This window comes from Rhinatrema bivittatum, chromosome 19 (genome assembly GCF_901001135.1).
Source record: "Rhinatrema bivittatum chromosome 19, aRhiBiv1.1, whole genome shotgun sequence".
In the NCBI taxonomy this organism is placed as follows: domain Eukaryota; kingdom Metazoa; phylum Chordata; class Amphibia; order Gymnophiona; family Rhinatrematidae; genus Rhinatrema; species Rhinatrema bivittatum.
In genome coordinates, this window is record NC_042633.1 from 15,018,209 (window position 1) to 15,038,242 (window position 20,034).

The 20,034-nt window shown below is 46.8% G+C and overlaps 1 protein-coding gene across 1 annotated transcript in view; it reads left to right on the plus strand.

The window, feature by feature from the left end:
* Positions 1–17,618: 17,618 nt before the first annotated feature.
* Positions 17,619–20,034, plus strand: part of LOC115080259 (extracellular calcium-sensing receptor-like) — a 71,522-nt gene continuing 69,106 nt past the window's right edge. Inside the window, exon 1 of the mRNA XM_029584414.1 lies at positions 17,619–18,292. Coding sequence (XP_029440274.1) covers positions 17,619–18,292 — 674 coding nt within the window. The remainder of the gene's footprint in view (positions 18,293–20,034) is intronic.

Here is a 20,034-nt window from a genome sequence, read left to right on the forward strand (position 1 = left end):
TTTACATTCATTGTGAGAATTGCACACATGTCAATCAACATATTTTTCTTATCTTTTAATGCATGATTCTCCTTCAAGGTTATTATGTTCTTCCAAACAGGGTTCATTAAAACTATATTCACCTACTGAGATTTGCTTCAAGACCACGCGACAAACCATTTTTATTTATCAAGCGTCACTGTTGTATAACTCACTTCCCCTTGACGTTAAGATTGAAATATAATATTTAAAACTCAGAAAGAATGTTAGGTCTTGTTCACTACTGAAAACACTACTGGGGATTTATAGTGTTTTCAGTAGTGAATAAATATTTGTGAGTTGATGTGTCAATACAAAGGTATCAATTATTCTCTCATGATATCTAACATCTAATTTTCAAGTAGTATGTTCAAGGTAAAACAATTCATGAGTATATTATTGAACAAAATCTAGAATATCTACAACAATATTATACATATTATATTGTTGGTTGATATGTAATAAGTTAATAATGCTCATGTGGTATGTGGGGTAAATGCAATATATAATAAAAATATTCTTGTGAATTCATTGTTTTAATATGACAGTTTGTTTTTTTGGACTTATGTATTAAAATGTATTAAATATCAGTTAAAAAATATGTGATATTTTTGATGAAAATTTGATGGGGTATTAGGTAATGATTCCCAAGGTGATGTTTGATGTCTAAATTGGGGGGATCAGGTAGTGACTCTCGTTGTTGAGTGGTCATGGACCATGCCAGAAGCGAAGCAGACTCCAGGCGAGGAAGTGAAGACTTGGAACCTGAAACATGTCAAAGATTCAGGAGAGGCCTTCACCAAGACATGCCCTATACAGCCACCTGTGGCTAGTCACAGACCATGCTGAAGCGGAATAGGTTCTAGCTTGAGTCTTGGGCATGGACGGAAGCAGGTACAAGGTACTTCAAAGACCGGGAACAGGAATCAAGATTCAGGAGACTTGGAACTCGGATTCAGGAGCAGACCTCAGCATTAAAATCAAGGGCCTTCTGGAGACTTGTGCTGCAGACGTGAAGACATGCCTTGTGCCACGAAACGCCCTACACAGCCCCCCATGGGCTGGTCACGGACCACGACGGTGGTACACCAGGAAAGGTGGGCAAGTAGGAAACCTGGAAGCAGGACGAAGAGCCGGAGACAAGGGCATCAGGATCAGGACTGGAACTTGAAACATCTGGGGACAGGAACATCTGGAGACAGGACAGATGAGGACGCAGGATAAGACGAGAGACCAGGAACCACAGATGAAGACAAGGGAGCTCCCACAAAGAACAGAGGACTTTGAAGAAGCGAAGATGAACCTCAGAGCCCCCTGGAACGACAAGAGGACTGGCTCCTTGCAAAGGCAACGAGGGACTCACAAGGAGTCCTTTTATAGGGCTGAAGAGAAGACGCCCAGAAGACTTCATCAGGTGGGGCCGAGGGGCTTTTCCTGCCATGGGCCCTTTAAATAACCAGAAGAGGTGCAGCTGCAAGCCTAGAGAGAGGCCAGGACTGGGGACAGCGGCGATGGCATCCACGTCATGAAGAACAAGGCTGGAGGTGGCACAGGGCCATGAAACAGAGCCAAGACATCAGCAGCTCCACACCGCAAAGAAGGAGCAGGTCAGCGGCGGCTTCCTGCCATGAAGGCAGGCAACGGCGGTAGCTCTGCCCGCTGTGGAGTCAAGAGGGTGCTGGCACTCCTGCCACATGGAGACAGCAGTGTCAGTGGCCTCCAGGCTGCAAGGCAGGGCCAAAATGTCGGTGGCTCCACGCCGCAGAAGGAGCCACTCGGCAGTGGCACTTGGGCCGCATGAAAGGTGGCAGCGGCGGTTCTGCCCGCCGTGAAGAACAGATGATGGGGGCGCTCAGGCCACACTGGAGATGGACGTATCAGTGGTGGCTCTGCCCACCGCGAAGAACAGGCGGCGGTGCTCAGGCTGCATCAACCGTAAGAGGCTGCCTGCGGCCGTAGAGGCTGTAGAGGCAAAAACTCACAGTAAAAACGTTTTAAAATATATCCGAAGCAGAAAGCCTGTGAGGGAGTCAGTTGGACCGTTAGATGATCGAGGGGTTAAAGGGGCACTTAGGGGTAGATTTTCAGACCGCGCGAATAGGCGTACTTTTGCTGGCGCATCAGGCGCAAGCAAAAGTATGCGGGATTTTAGTAGATACGCGCGGAGCCGCTAAAATCCGGGATCGGCGCGCGCAAGGCTATGGATTCTGTATAGCCGGCTCGCGCCGAGCCGCGCAGCCTACCTCCGTTCCCTCCGAGGCCGCTCCGAAATCGGAGGGAACTTTCTTTTGCCCTCCCCTCACATTCCCCTCCCTTCCCCTACCTAACCCACCCGCCCGGCCCTGTCTAAACCCCATCCTTACCTTTGTCGGGGGATTTACGCCTCCCAGAGGGAGGCGTAAATCCCCGCGCGCCAGCGGGCCGCTAGCGCGCCAGGACGCAACCTGGGGGCGGGTCCAGAGGGCGCGGCCACGCCCCCGGACCGCCCCGGGCCATAACCACGCCCCCGGACCTGCCCCCGAAACGCTCCCGACACGCCCCCAAAACGGCGCTGCGCTCGGTCCCGCCCCCGACACGCCCCCTCAGAAAACCCCGGGACTTACGCGAGTCCCGGGGCTCTGCGCGCGCCGGTAGGCCTATGTAAAATAGGCTCACCGGCGCACAGGGCCCTGCTCTCCTAAATCCGCCCGGATTTGGGCGGATTTAGGCGAGCAGGGCTCTTAAAATCTGCCCCTTAGAGAAGATAAGGCCATCGCGGAAAGATTAAATGATTTCTTTGCTTCGGTGTTTACTGAAGAGGATGTTGGGGAGGTACCCATACTGGAGAAGGTTTTCAAGGGTAATGATTCAGATGGACTTAACCAAATCACGGTGAACCTAGAAGATGTGGTAGGCCTGATTGACAAACTGAAGAGTAGTAAATCACCTGGACCTGATGGTATACACCCCAGGGTTCTGAAGGAACTCAAAAATGAAATTTCAGACTTATTAGTAAAAATTTGTAACCTATCATTAAAATCATCCATTGTAACTGAAGATTGGATGATAGCTAATGTAACCCGAATATTTAAAAAGGACTCCAGGGGTGATCCAGGAAACTACAGACCGGTTATCCTGACTTCAGTGCCAGGAAAAATAGTGGAAAGTGTTCTAAATATCAAATCACAGAATATATAGAAAGACTTGGTTTAATGGAACCAAGGCAAGTCTTGCATCACAAATCTGCTTCACTTTTTGAAGGAGTTAATAAACATGTGGATAAAGGTGAACCGGTAGATGTAGTGTACTTGGATTTTCAGAAGGCGTTTGACAAAGTTCCTCATGAGAGGCTTCTAGGAAAAGTAAAAAAGCCATGGGATAGGTGGCGATGTCCTTTCATGGATTATAAACTGGCTAAAAGACAGGAAACAGAGAGTAGGATTAAATGGACAATTTTCTCAGTGGAAGGGAGTGGGCAGTGGGATCTGTATTGGGACCCTTACTTTTCAATATATTTATAAATGATCTGGAAAGAAATACGACGAGTGAGGTAATCAAATTTGCAGATGATACAAAATTGTTCAGAGTAGTTAAATCACAAGCAGATTGTGATAAATTGCAGGAAGACCTTGTGAGACTCGAAAATTGGGCATCGAAATGGCAGATGAAATTTAATGTGGATAAGTGCAAGGTGATGCATATAGGGGAAAAAAACCCATTCTATAGTTACACAATGCTATCATAAAAGGTGAAATGGTAGCAAGTAGAAGATTGGAAGTTTTAGAAAATGATCTTAGAAAGACCAAAATTAGAATATTAAACTTCTCAAAATGTAAACTGGTTTCTGCAAAGGAACAGTTTAAACACTACTTGAAAGAAATATTAAAGATACCAACTGAAGAACAACCAGTTATGAATAAAGCTTATTTTGTGTCAGGACTTAAAGAAGGAACGGAAAATCAGATGGAAATTAGAGAAAATATTTTGAACATCACGGAATTTCTGGAAACCTCACAGGAATCCCAGGTGGAAGGAAGAGGTAAGTTGTTGGTCAAGTTTATGTTACCTGTGGAAAGAGATACTATAATGAAGAAATTCCTGCAAAATCAGTCAGCTCTTTACCTCAACCAAAAAATCTGGATATACCCGGATGTCTCCAAGGAAACTGTTACGACTGTCGCTGCCCGACGTCTCCACTCTGCCCTCCTTACCTCTTTGGCGACTCCTCCCGTGGTTGACGGATATGTAGATGCTGCAGCGTCTGCCTGTTGTCCTCTCTGGCGTCCCCGGTCCGGCTTGGGTACTGCCTCCCGCCATGCTGTCCAGCTGCCTTAGGGCACACGCACCGTGCGGCCCTGCTTCAAATACTTTCTTTGGCGCGAACCTCAGGGGCGTCCCCCTGTGATGACGTCACGCATCCCGGATATAAAAAGCTTACGCTACTGCTAGCTAATCTAGTTAGCAAAGGGATTCCTTACGGATGGGATTCGCTCTCCGTACCTAGCTACTCTGCCTTTCCATTATTGGACTTACTCTATCGGGGTACCTGCTCCTCGGGGGCCTCTCTCTTCTCTTTCAGGTCGCTGTCTGGAACCGGTACTCGCTCCTCGAGGGCCCATGTTCCCGGACTCGCTGCCTGGACTTCACTTCTGCCTGGAAGATATCGCTGCCTACTCCATCAGTGAGTTACCATCTACTTCTCTCAGAGCTGTTCCATTGAACCAGGTACTCACTCCTCGAGCGCCTGCCTCTACTCCAGCTCCTGTGATTCCTACCGAGAGAAATCGCTGTGTGAGTACTCAACCTAGGAGGCTCTATTCCTGAACCCTGCATATACTCCATTGTACTCACTATCTCAGTTTCTCTCCACTACAGCACAGCCATTGTGGGATCGCTGTTCCTGAGCCCTGAGGGACTACAAGCCCAGCCGGGTTTCATCTCTGCTCACTACCGCCACCTCTGGTGGCTCCTCAATACTGTTAATAAAAGATCTATCTGTGTTGTGTGTCCTAAAGCTGAGCCTGACCTGTGGCCCCTCACGGGACTTCCCCCCCATGGGCGTGGTCAGCAGCCACAGTGTCCAAGGGTCCACCCAAAACATTACAAACAATAACAGAAACCCAAAGGAAAAGGAAGAAATTTTTTACATTGTTACCACAAACTAGAATGCATGGAGCTCAAGTTACACTGAGATTTCCATGTAAATGTGTAATGAGAGTGGAAGGAAATAGATATGTATTTTATGATCCTGAACAATTGGGAAATTTTATACAGTCATACCAATGGACTTTAGATTCAGGATAGGATAAAGTAACCAGCGATCAAAATGTTTACTACCTTACTCTCTGATATTATGGTATCATTGTATTGTTATTGCTCTAAGTTAGATTTGGATCTCCCCGTCACTAGTATATAAGTAAATTTCTAGGCAGTACTATGACTTGGTGTTATAGAATGTAGTTTGTTGGAATATGTGACTTTGTTTTGTTTAAGATTAAGTGGTTACTATTTGAGTGAGCAATATTAGAAAGTACTATGCCTGTATTTCTTTGACATTTGCTAATGTCTGTAATTATTGAAAATTAAAAAAAAGAAAAGAAATGATTCTTTCTGTTTATTTTTTAACTTACATCTCATCCCTAGCAGAAGTAAACGTATGCACCAGTAGACCTGGGTGTACATCCAGATGCATAAGTATTTACATGCACATTTCTTGACCGTGCTCCAAAACTCCCTCGCCCCACTCAGACCATGCCCATGTCCCGTACCTTTTAGAAAACGTTTGACATGGGTGCACAGCAGGAGATATGTGCATATCTGGGCAGCTTTTAAAATTCAGTCAGCACATGCCATCACCACTTGTGCATGCATCCTCCATTTGATATTAAAATTCACCTCTTAAGTTTTTAACTTTCATAGTTTTTGTATTTGATATTGAATATGGTATTAGAAATTTTATGCATGTATTTTTATTGTAAACTGCATTGATTTTGTTAATTATAATATATCAAATTAAATAAACAATAAATGATTAGATATGGGGTTACTAAGACATGATAAATCTTTTCTTCCAGCCTTTGTCTGTCCTTGGTAGGTAAAATGAAGAAGTTTAGGTAGCATCAACATAGTCAACATGAAAATCCAGAATACACACTTCAGAATGGGAAAAGGGATGATGTGGCTTTACTTCTCAGTTAATGGCAAAACTCAAGGAGAAGTGACCTCCTGCAGGCAGTCAAACTTCTAGAACTGGAAACTGGGAGACTTCCTTTACTTCCCAGTTAATGATAAAACTCAAGAAGTGTCCTCCTGCAGGCAGTCATACTTCTAGAACTGGAAACTGAAAGACTTCCTTAGCTCAGAGATAGAACCAAGAGTGATGACCAAAGCAAGAATAGCATAGGCAGAAGCAATAGGATTGTCTAGATGCCTAAATGGTTATCTGCTGACATCTCCCAGCTACCACTGTGTATGTATGTCAGTGACTCATTTTTAAATACGGCTGCTCACAAGAATGTAGCGGAGTTGCGTCAAAAAACCTGCAAAAAATGGCTACAGTTGATGGACATCTCATGACTTTGGATGTGTCTTGTTGAAATGCTGCATATATAGCAAAAGGAGTGTACACCTTACTATTGAATACTCTACATAATTAGGCTAACATTTTTTCACTATTTGACACTTCAGAGTGGATTACATTCAGGTACTTAGTTTGTCCCCTTTGAGTGCATTCTTTCAACATGGACTGTCTTGGCCTTTACTTGCTATCACATAGTTGTGCTGGCATCAGCTCTAACATTGGTTGCCACTTCAAATTTCTAGGTTCTTTGCAGTAATCATGATTTTTGAAAAGGAAAAGATCATAATACTGCATATGTCATGTTGCCAGTTGTAACAATGTATGTACATGTATCCACTAAATGTGATGATCATTTCCTTTACAATGTCATTTGCTATTTGATATCTTGACCTTGCAAAATATGATTACCAAAGATTTTGATGACTACAAATGATGCTTAATAAAGTGGCCACATAATTTGAAACTTTACATTCAGGTTGTGTCTTTTCATTGTGTAGTTTTTGTCTTAAGGGTTCACTATGTAAAAGGTTTGGGACCCACATGACCTTATATGCTAGACTGCCATTGGCCATTCCAGATAGGCACATTTCTCACATGCAAGAACATATATCCTAGGTCATAAAACAGAAAACGTATTGTTTGCTCCAAAGAATAACAGCAAGAGCAAAACAGGAAACTCATTACTGTGGAGCTTCATAAGTGGCTCATGTTGCCTTCTCCAAAGAGCATACTCTTAGATAACTCTTGGGTACATGTGCATGTATGTGAGATGTGAACTATCTATCTAGTGTTCATCTCCATAAGCTGTCCAGTAGACTAGATGTAGAAATGCTTGGCTAGAGAGGTTGTAGCAATGTCTTCACTTTGTTGGTGACCAATAGGTTATATAGCTATGTGAATGTTATAGATCAGCTATAACAAACCATTAGCCTCTTCCATTGTGAAGATCTATCACCTCTGACCAAACAACGGGCCTTCTCTCTGGGTCTAGCACCAAATGCTGTCATCACATAAATGTTTAGTCAGAAGCCTACTTGAAAAATACATAAAGCACTAGGTGTTGTTCATCTCTAGGGAGCAGAAATGTGCAGCTGCAGGGTTCAGATCCAGAGAGTATATAGTGTACACGTAATTCTTGTGTAGTGTTAGGTGAAGTGACACTAATCACCCCACAAGAGATTACTTAGGACCCCTTCCTTGTGTCCTCACTCCACTTAAAAGGCACTCAATAAAAATAACTTTTTTATGTATGACAGTTTAAAAAAAATGTTATCTACTTGCAGCCTGCTAGAACATCATGTCAGCTGTTGTGTGACAAATGAGGAGAAGTCATAGAGGTATGGAAGATACAGATTTCCCACTCTCCCAAGAGCAGACATTGAAGAGGCCTACTGTTACTTTTAGAATTCAGTATGGGGGATGGGGTACAGGTGAGCGGTATTTAACTTTTGTATTACATACCCTTGATGCTGCTCCGCAGCCTCCTGTCCAATTATAAATACCTACTTGGAGAATAGTAGATAGAGAAGTAAATAGACATGATTCTATAAGTATTACTGCCACAGCACTAGCAGTGTAAGGCTGGGTAGGGGGAGTTTTAGAAATTCCTGCCTCAATTAACAGGCACGGACTGATTGCTAGAGAACCTTGGCTGCCAGGAGATCCTACTTCAGAAGCATATTCCCCCACTATAGCTGTTGAAGTGGCTAATTTAAATGCTGACCAGTGTAGAACTGAGAAAGCATTAATGAGAAGCCTTTTAGGAGATATGCTGAGGTCTGTGGTAGGAGCAGCCGCTATCAGACATGCTGCAGCACCGGCTTTAATTGCCACATTACCTATAACTCAAATAAGGGCTGTTATTGGATCAACAGCCACTAATATTAGGGATATTGCGGTATGGCTAGGCAGTAAAATTGCTGGCATTGACGGTGTGGTGAGTGTCGGTAACCTTGATCTTAGATGAAAAATAATTAATGCACTGGTTCCCAGCACATGTGCACTGACTCTGTTAGAAGCAGCTATGTGGGGAAAAAGTGATTTCGGCCTTATATACAAAATTAATGGGTGTAGTTCCTGTTTCCAGGCTTTATTGGAACCCTAAGAACAAGATATCAGAAGAATGGGCTAGGCATAACCTTTAAAGTGGGTCTAATATTTACCCAAGGAAGTTTTGGGACGGTTTGGGATATCCTGAGAAGTTTAATTGCTTCTCCACATCTGCTGGCAGAAATAAAAAGGAGACTTGAGGACTATGCCACAGATGCACAAAAAGCAGGACACATTGAACAAATACTGACAGAAGCATTGCACATTTTTGGCCTTGACCCTTTGGGTTGCTCTCATGGCAACCCAAAGGGTCCCGGGGAGGAACCAGGATCTACGGCACGTAATAACAGTGGGGAACACAATTTTCATTGAGTTAGATCTGACACTTGTTTTTGACTAACTTTTGACATCTGAATCCAAAAATGACCCCAGTTGTTCTCTATCATGTCAACTTTTTAAGGTACAGGATCCCCTCCCTTTGTCCCAAAAATCATACAAAATGTACATACAAAAGAAATAAAAGAAAAAAATTACCTGAGTATACTGTTTATTAAGAGTTATTTTATTCACACAAAGGCTATATATTGTTACTGTAAGCCAAATTGTGTACAAATACTAAAGTTCTGCTATCAAACATACATATTAAGGTAAAAATTTACAATTATAGCTTTTCCAGCAGTGTTCAATCTGTGGACAATCTCGCCTGATGCTCCAACAATAGTCAGCCATCATATGTACATCCCATCTACCCTGATACCGGGCCTCTATGACCTACAAATCTTGGTGGAATCGTTCACCTTTCTCTTCACTGACTGCACCAAGATTTTTCGGGAAGTCAGCAAGATGGCCCCTAGAGTGGAGCACGAGCCTTCAAAGCGTGGCGAAGTGGAGGAGGGTGCCATGTGAACAGCGGTTCAACATGGGTCAACAGGTGCTAAGAGATAGGCCAGCTACCCCGGGGAGAGTTCCCTTTCCTTTGAGCAGGAAAGGGCTCCCTTGAAATGGGTTGACCCCTAGAGTGGAGCACGAGTCTTCAAACCATGGCAACGTGGAGCAGGGTGCCATGTGAACAGCAGTTCAACATGGGTCAACAAGTACTAAGAGATAGGCCGGCTACCCCAGGGAGAGTTCCCTTTCCATTGAGCAGGAAAGGGCTTCGCGGAATGGGTTGGCCCCTAGAGTGGAGCACGAGCCCTTCAAAGCGTGGCGAAGTGGAGCAGGGTGCCATGTGAACAGTGCATAAGAACATAAGAAAATGCCATACTGGGTCAGACCAAGGGTCCATCAAGCCCAGCATCCTGTTTCCAACAGTGGCCAATCCAGGCCATAAGAACCTGGCAAGTACCCAAAAACTAAGTCTATTCCATGTTACCATTGCTAATCGCAGTGGCTATTCTCTAAGGGGTAGATTTTCAAACCGCGCGAATTGGCGTACTTTTGCTGGCGCATCAGGCGCAAGCAAAAGTACGCGGGATTTTAGTAGATACGCGTGTAGCTGCGCGTATCCGCTAAAATCCTGGATCGGCGCGCGCAAGGCTATCGATTCCGTATAGCCGGTGCGCGCCGAGCAGCGCAGCCTACCCCCGTTCCCTCCGAGGTCGCTCCGAAATCGGAGCGGCCTCGGAGGAAACTTTCTTTTGCCCTCCCCTCACCTTCCCCTCCCTTCCCCTACCTAACCCACCCACCCGGCCCTGTCTAAACCCCCCCACTTACCTTTGTCGGGGGATTTACGCCTCCCGGAGGGAGACGTAAATCCCCGCGCGCCAGCAGGCCGCTAGCATGCCGGGACACGACCTGGGGGCGAGTACGGAGGGCGCGGCCACGCCCCCGGACCGCCCCAGGCCGTAACCACGCCCCCGGGCCCGCCCCCAAAACGCTGCCGACACGCCCCCAAAATGCCGTGCTAAGAAATAGGCCAGCTACCCCGGGGAGATTTCCCTTTCCTTTGAGCAGGAAAGGGCTCTGCAGAATGGGTTTGCCCCTAGAGTGTATAATGGTACAAATTGATAGGATTTAACCATGTGCAAACAAATCATGACTTCATGAGCAAGATGGAGGAAGGTCAAGCCCTCGTAGGGACGTAAAGCTGGACGGTCAGGCACAGCATTAGAGGTCAAGCCCTTTTAGGGACATAAAGCCTGGACGGACAGGCACAGCATTCGAGGTCAAGCCCTTTTAGGGACATAAGGCATGGACAGACAGGCACAGCATTCGAGGTCAAGCCCTTTTAGAGACGTAAAGCCTGGACAGACAGGCACAGCATTCAAGGTCAAGCCCTCGTAGGGACATAAGGCCTGGATGGACATGCTCAGCATTCGAGGTCAAGCCCTTGTAGGGACGTAAATCCTGGACGGACAGACACAGCATTTGAGGTCAAACCCTTATAGGGACATAAATCCTGGACGGACAGGCACAGCATTAGAGGTCAAGCCCTTTTAGGGACATAAGGCCTGGACAGACAGGCAGGCACAGCATTCGAGGATAGAGGTCAAGCCCTCCTAGGGACCTAAGGCCTGGATGGACAGGCACAGCATTCGAGAATAAACAGGCACATCATTAGAGGATAGAGGTCAAGCCCTCATAGGGACATAAGGCCTGGACAGACTGGCGCAGCATTTGAGGTCAAGCCCTTGTAGGGACGTAAATCCTGAACGGACAGGCACAGCATTCAAGGTCAAGCCCTCGTAGAGACGTAAATCCTGGACGGACAGGCACAGCATTTGAGGTCAAGCCCTCATAGAGACATAAGGCCTGGACGAACAGGTACAACATTCGAGGATAGAGGTCAAGCCCTTGTAGGGACATAAGGCCTGGATGGACAAGCACAGCGTTAGAGGTCAGAGGTCAAGCCCTCATAGGGACTTAAGGCCTGGATGGACAGGCACAGCATTAGAGGATAGAGGTCAAGCCTTCATAGGGACATAAGGCCTGGATGGACAGGCACAGCATTCTAGGCCAAGCCCTTGTAGAGATGTAAAGCCTGGATGGACAGGCCCAGCATTCTAGGTCAAGCCCTTGTAGATACATAAAGCCTGGATGGACAGGCACAGCAATCGAGGTGAACCCTTGTAGGGACATAAAGCCTGGACAGACAGGCACATCATTAGAGGTCAAGCCCTTTTATGGATATAAAACCTGGACGGACAGGCACAGCATTCGAGGTCAAACCCTTGTAGGGACATAAAGCTTGCACAGACAGGCACAGCGTTAGAGGTCAAGCCCTTTTAGGGACATAAGGCCTGGACAGACAGGCAGGCACAGCATTTGAGGATAGAGGTCAAGCCCTCGTAGGGACCTAAGGCCTGGATGGACAGGCACAGCATTCGAGGATAAACAGGCATAGCATGAGAGGATAGAGGTCAAGCCTTTGTAAGGACATAAGGCCTGGATAGACAGGCACAGCATTCGAGGTCAAGCCCTTGTAGGGACATAAAGCCTGGACAGACAGGCACAGTGTTAGAGGTCAAGCCCTCATAGGGACTTAAGGCCTGGATGGACAGGCACAGCATTAGAGGATAGAGGCCAAGCCTTCATAGGGACATAAGGCCTGGATGGACAGGCACAGCATTCTAGGCCAAGCCCTTGTAGGGATGTAAAGTCTGGATGGACAGGCACAGCATTCTAGGTCAAGCCCTTGTAGAGACGTAAAGTCTGGACGGACAGGCACAGCATTCAAGGTCAAGCCCTCGTAGAGATATAAAGCCTGGATGGACAGGCACAGAATTTGAGGTCAAGCCCTCGTAGGGACATAAATCCTGGATGGACAGGCACAGCGTTATATGTCAAGCCCTTTTAGGGACATAAGGCCTGGATGGACAGGCACAGCGTTAGAGGTCAAGGCCTTGTAATTCAACAGAGGATGATTTTAGAGCAATACAGACTGCCATTTGTGAAGCAAAAAATGAGCTGGAGATTATTTGTGAATACCCAGAAGCTATTAACTGTACTTATGCACTTCAGCTGATGACAAAGGAACATGAAGAGCTCTCAGAAATAAGAAAACCGCTAATCAAGTCCAAATCTACAATATCAATCTATGTTGTCTTTTTAGTTTACACAGTGCCTCTGTAAACTATGGGAACACAGAGGATGAACTAGAGTGCAATTATCACCAGTTTTCTGTAGTACTAGAAACATTGCTGTTGGCACCAAAGAAAGATTTCAGGAACATGGCCCATATTATGAAGGTCAGGAAAACTATTAGGCATATAAAATATGCAAGCTCCAAACATCTTAAGTCAGCTTTTTATGTTCTTACATTTCAAATGTTGCAAAACAGGAAAAGAATATTCTGGAAAGAAGTGATGCACAAATACATGAAACTGAAATTAGAAATACTAGAATTAAACTCAGATAGGCACAGCGTATGAGGTCAGGCCCTTGTAGGGACGTATGGCCTGGACAGTAGACAGGCAGGCACAGCGTTTGAGGTCAGACCCTTGTAGGGACGTATGGCCTGGAAAGTGGACGGACTGGCACTGTGTTTGAGGGCAGGTACATGTGCTGATATTATCTGGAACATAGGAGGCAGTTGTAGCTGCTGCAAGGCTTTCAATTGCTTTTATTCATCTTGCCATTCACAGGGAAAATTTGGAAAGCCAAGCAAAGGCAGGTTTATTTTCAAAAACACTAGCATTTCCATCAACTCTGGTACCAGCCTTGAGCGGTGAAGGCTCATGATATCCCCTGTCATTGAAAATACACGTTCACTTTGCACACTGGTTGGTGGACATGACAGATATCACTGAGCCACTTGGCTAGGTGTGGCCAGACAGTGGACTCTAGTGGCCAATATGCCAGCGGATCTGTCTGCATGTCCTCTGTGGGCTCTGAGAGATACCATGTCACTGACAGTTGTGCTGGTGTCTCCTTTGCTTGGGTGAGCTGAGAGTCACTCATTCCAGCTACTTTCTCTCTAGCCCATAGCAGAACAGATGATTCTTTATGGGCAACATGCCTTTGGCGTACTGAAGTGGAGGAGGAGGAGGTAGTAGCTGTCGCTGACAGGGTGCTGCTCCTGCTTGGGCTAGCACAACTCACTGAAGTCCCTGCCGCTGTTTCCTCCTCTGCTTCATGCCTAATCTGTCTCTGCCTATGGCGCTCCTGATGACGGACTTTTGCTATCAGCAGGTCCCTCACCAATAGGAGACAATCATACTGTAGGGCGAGTTTCCCTTTCACACGGGGATCACAGACTGTGGCGAGCATGTATGTGTTCTATTCTGTTCAAGGCCTTAATCTCTCTTCCACCTGCTGCTGCAAAATGTTCAGACAATGCAGCACCTCAGCTGTCATTCCCTCTTCCTGTTTAAAGGCCTCCAAATGTTCATCCAGAAAGTTAACTATAGGGATGATGTCAGCCAAGGTGGCACTTCTGGAACTCAGCTCCTCCGTGACATCCTTGAAGGGCTGCAGGATTTTTACCAGCTGACTCATGACTAACCAATCATGATGCCCTAGGGGATTCTGCACACCTATGTCTATTGTACCAGAAAGTTCATGAAGGGGTGTCCACAGCTCCAGTAACCTCTGCAGCATCATAAAGGTGGAATTCCACCAGGTGGCAATGTCTTGAATGAGGCGCTTATGAGGCATGTCCAAATCAGTCTGCTTTTGTCGGAGAACCTGCCCAGCCTTCACACTTCTGTGGAAGTGCGCTGCTATGTTCCTGCACTTCTGTATTAATGTATGCAGGTATTCATTGTCTTGGTGATTGGACTCCAACCCCAGAGATGACTTCACTACCAGGTGCAGAGTGTGTGCAAAACATCATATGTTCTGAAAGTGCGCGTCGTATATTGCCTTTACCATGTTTGCACCATTGCCTGTGACAAAGAACCCTGCCTGAAGATTCCTGTCTCGCTGGTGTGGTTGCCAGCCCTCCAGCATCTGTCTGATGCATGCTAGAATATTGCCTGCGGTATGGGCCTGGTCTGTCAGGTGGGTGTGCAGTAAAGCCCACCTCCACCCTGATACTTGTTCACTAATAGAGCTGCTGCCTGCCCCTGCCTCAGCCAGGTCCCACCTGTGTGCTGTCAGGGAGAGGTAAGAGTGTGCAGCATTCATGGCGGTCCAGATATCACAGGTGAAATGCACATTCCCCTCTGCCTTAGCAAGCAGCGCTTGGATACGACTGCGACATTGCTTGTACTGGCTGGGGATGACCTTTCTGCTAAATGTGGTTCTGGATGGGACTTTGTAATTTGGAAATAAGACCTTCAGAAAACGCATGAAACCCACATTCTCCACTATCTGCAAGGGCTGGTCATCAAGGGCAATCATTTCCCCAATGCTCCTGGTTACAACTTTTGTGGCTGCCTGCCTCCTACCCCGGGATTATTTTACCGCACACCACCCCATTTCATCCATGGTGGGTTGTCGCTTCTGACACAGGGCAGGCAGCTGCTGGCCTGCCACCTGACTGCTAGAAGGGGCTGAGGGCATGGGGTGACTCTGCTCCTTTTCAACCACTTTATGCTGCCTGGAAAAAGGGGTCCCCTGACTGGTACTGCCACCATCCCCAGATAGCAGTACTGTTGTTGGGTGTTGCCTCTTCATATGATGTTCAAATCAAAACGAACATCATAAGTAGGAGCTGTATTTATAGAATGCGATACCTCATATCAAGTTGGAGCCACTCTATATTTGTCAGAGGGTACTCACTTCAAAAGGTATCAAAAATATAACGTTAACCAATTCTGAAGGGTGGTTTAATGCAAAAAGACCTTTTTTTATAATCACTGGTATCGACATTCAGTTTTTACATACTTTGCAATTTTTTTGAAAATTTTATACTAGAATGTATAGGAAGACAGTTCACTTATCATTAGTTATGCGCTTGGCGTAGAGAGGTGACAGCTTATTCAAACACCGGCATGAACCCGACACGTCCGTGTTTTGTGGACGTCTTCAGGGGTAGAAATTTGCATCGGTGTATTTTTTTAAGTCTGTCCCGTCATATAACGCTTTCAGCATGATCACAGCATTAACCCATTCCTATTTTTAACGTTTTAAACCCCAGAACGGTAGTGATTTTGGACAAGAAAGGACAGGAATGCATTATATCAATTGACAATTTGAAAATTACTCCATTTCAACAACAGGGTTTTCAGGATGGCAATGACAATTCAAGATTGGATGTGGTGGCAGAACAGGCAAAAGAGGCAGGAACACATGGAAATGGAGCTGTAGACTCCTGAAGCTTCATTGACAGAACCCGGTTCCATATCTGTTGAGATTACTATACCTCCAGAAACCTCAATAACAAAACTTACTATAATTCAATGGGTAAAATATAAACTTCATGTCTTGTGTACAGCATTCCCAAGAGTTACATTTTTAATGTTGGTTTTAGGTATAACCCTAATTATGATTTTCATCATAGTCCTAGGTATTATTTTTCATTTGCAGTGGAAAGCTGTGGTTGATCAGCCTGGACAGTTAATTGACTGGTCATTGAAAAATCAGACGGATACATTAACTCCCATACACAGATGAAAAAGAGAATTACATATCAGATGTCTGTAGATATTAACATTTAACCTGTTATACAAGGACTGATCTTTCAGCCTTATCCATACCCCATAGTGGTAAAAGAAACGGTTCTGGTCATATCAACAATAATTCTAATAGATGCTGAAACATTAGGACATACTTTAGGGATACAGACAGGTAATGGCCTTACACAACTACAGCAAGTGGTGAATGAGGAATTAAGGGTTTTACAACAAACAGTACTGGAATTTGATATACCCTTAGACTCTTTTGATAATCAAGAGACATATCGTGAATTGGCATGTTATCAGGAATTTGCACATTGTTACATTATGACATATGATTATCCAAGAAATTGGCCAGCTAATACTATTATAGCAGATGATTGTGCAATTTCAGATCCTTACTTAGGGGAAAATGGTTGTGCGTCCCGGCCACACTGGTGCCACGGCTGACCCTGCTCACCTCGGGTGTTCCTCCCCAGGGCCTGATCTGTCCTCCCTGGCAGTTGCCGCCAGTGCCCGGTGTCCACGGCGACCCACGGCCTCACCTGGGCCTTCTACCTCGCACGGCTCCTCGCGGCAGGGTTCGGCATCCTCGCTGGCGTCGGCCCCGCCCCCTAGTGCACACGCATGGAACTCACAGCCTTTTAAAGGGCCAAGCGTGGGAAGCCTCTCCACAGCGCGCCTTGATGACATCACATGAGCCCTGAATATAAGGCAGGGCTCAATCCTCTGTTCCCTGCATTGGCAATCGGGTCGACACTGTTGTGTACTAGTTTGTCTCCATGTCTCATCATCTGTTCCAGTCTTGTTCCAGCGTCATCCTGTTCCAGCGCCCTTCCGTTCCAGCCTTGTTCCAGCATCCTCCTGTTCCAGCGTCTGTCTCCTGTGTCTTCCCAGGTAGTACCTCTTGGACTGACTCTCTGGTATTGACCTCTGCCTGCTCCTGACTTCGTTGTTTGCCGCCTGGATCTTGACCTCTGCCTGCCTCCTCGACTACTCCTGAGCTGACCTCTGGAACCTTACCTCTGCCTGCCCTCCTCGACTACTCTCGAACTGACCTCCTGGAACCTGACCTCTGCTTTGGCTGATTATCTGTGGACTGACCTTTGGTACTTGACCCCAGCTATTCTTGACCCTGCCTCCTTGATTCTGGCCTTGCTCCTAGCCTTGTCATCACAGACTCTGTTCTGGCCCTCCGTGGTTCCTCCAGTCTCCTTTCCAGACACCGACCACACTCCCTTGCTCTTGGTGGGCACACCATTGAACTTCCTTTCGGGGAGAACCTGTGAGGCCCACCTAAGCCAAGCGGTCCGGGTCGCCAAGGGCTCCACCCAGGGGGACCTCGGACTTCCAGTGGTAAAGCTCCAGCTAACCTCTGTCTCCTCCTGTGCTCTGCCCCTTGGTGGCAGGTGCTTCCTGGGCCCGACCAGGGAGCCGTCCTCCCCTGCACCAGACCAAGGGTCCACCCCCGAGCGCTACAGGTTGCCAAGGCCATGGACTTGGCGGAGTCCCCCACCTCCCGAGGCCTACCAGGGCTGGCTGCAACTGTCCAAGAGCATCGACGAGCCTTGGAATCATTGGCTTCTTCAGTTGAAGAACTCCGTTCCCTATTGCGGGACACAGCTCTGGCCAATCCTGTGGGCCTGTCGGCCTCTCTGTTACCTAGAGCATCATTGGCTCTTCCTGCACCTCCCCGATACAATGGGGATCCATGCCTCTGTCGAGGCTTCCTCAACAAGTGCTTCATGCAATTTGCACTGCAACCTTCCTTGTTCTTAAAGGAGACCATGAAAGTGACTTTTATCCTCTCCTGCCTAGAAGACAAAGCTCTTGCATGGGCTTCTCCGTTGTGGGAATGCTCTGACCCCATGCTCTCCCAGTTGTCTGAGTTCATCACTGTCTTCAAGCAGACCTTCAGTGACCCCATCTGTCAAGCAGTAAAAAGCCATGATCTCCTCCATCTATGTCAAGAGTCTAGAACCCTCTTCGAGTACACGGTGGAATTCATGACCCTGGCTACCGAGCTCGGCTGGCAAGGAGATTGTCTGCAAGCCATCTTCCTAGATGGTCTCTCCAGTGCACTCAAGGATGAACTCGCCGTCCATGAGACTCCCACGTCTCTAGAGGACTTGATCTCCCTCCCAGGGAAGATCGATCACAGACTCCGGTTATGGCGCCTAGAAGTAAAGCCCTCTTGACCTCCTGCTCCATGCCCCAGGTGTGCCGCAACTCCTCCACCTAAGACTACTTCAGCACCACCACCTCCTGCTGATGAACTCATGCAGGTTAACCGTGGGCGGATATATTCGACCGAACATCTTCATCGACAGAAGAAGGGTCTCTGCCTTTACTGTGGCACGTCCGGACACATTCAACAGTCTTGTCCGGTTCGTCCGGAAAACTTCAACTCCTAAGCCCGGCGGGGGTCCTGAGCTTGGGCGCTACTGTCTCCGGCCCCCAACTTCTTCTTCCAGTCTCCATAGACATTGAGTCTCACTCCTTTGCCACCACTGACCTCATAGATACCGGGGCCAGTGGCAGTTTCATCATGGACGACATCATCAAGCTCCTGCACATTGCTCTACTGCCACTAGAGGTGTCCCTTCGTATAGCATCCATCCAAGGGGAACACCTTCCAGGGCTCATTACCCACCAAACAGTGGCCGTCCATCTCACCGTAGGCACTCTCCATGAAGAGGAGATGTCCTTCTACGTACTGAAACGTTCCAGCCATCCTATAGTACTAACATTGCCCTGGCTCCAGGTCCATGGACCCCAATTTGATTGGCGCTCCTTGTAGTTGGTGCAATGGGGTCCCACATGCCAGAAGACCTGTTTATGACAGGTAACCCCAGTGGTGCCTGTTCTCAAGTCCACTACCCTTGCCGGGTTCCCTACCCAGTACGCCGAGTTTGAGGATGTCTTTTCAAAGCAAAGAGCTGATACACTTCCTCCACTCCACAAATTGAATTGCCCCATAGAACTCCTGCTGGGCACAATGCCTCCCAAAGGCAGGACTTATCCTCTGTTTCGTCCTGGATACCTACCCATGTCTGAGTATATTAAAGAAAACCTAGAAAAAGGGTTTATCCACCCTTCCGACTCTCCCGCTGAAGTGGGCTTTTTCTTTGTTAAGAAAAAGGATGGAGGATTATGCCCTTGTATTGATTATAGAGGGCTCAATGCCATTACCAGGAAAGATCAATATTCATTGCTCCTTATCAGTGAACTGTTTGATCGTCTCCAAGGGGCTCGAATGTTCACTAAATTAGATCTACGGGGTGCGTATAATCTTGTACGTATCCAACCAGAAAATATCTGGAAGACTGCATTCAACACTAGGGATGGTCACTACGAGTACATCGTGATGCCCTTCAGCCTATGAAATGCCCCTGCCGTCTTTCAACGTCTCATGAACGAGATTCTCTGAGACCTTCTATATTCCTCCATGTCGTATACCTGGACGACATCTTGATTTTTTCCAAGGACCTAGAATCCCACCGTGAACATGTCAAGACCGTACTCCTACGTTTGAGAGAAAATCATCTCTATGCCAAGTTAGAGAACTGCATCTTCAAACAGAACCAGTTGCCCTTCTTAGGGTATATCATCTCCGATCGAGGATTTTCCGTGGATCCGGAAAAACTCCAAGGCATCTGAGACTGGCTCCAGCCAGTTGGTCTCCATGCATTACAATGCTTCCTGGGTTTCACGAATTACTATAGGAGCTTTATTGCCAACTACTCAGCCCTAGCTGCTCCGCTCACTGCCATGACAAAGAAAGGGGCTAACACCCGAGTTTGGACTCCTAAAGCGCAAGCCACCTTTCTGACTTTCAAGGAAGCATTCTGTTCTGGCCCCTGCCTGCAACATCCAGATCCCAGATGTCCATTTGTGGTAGAAGCGATT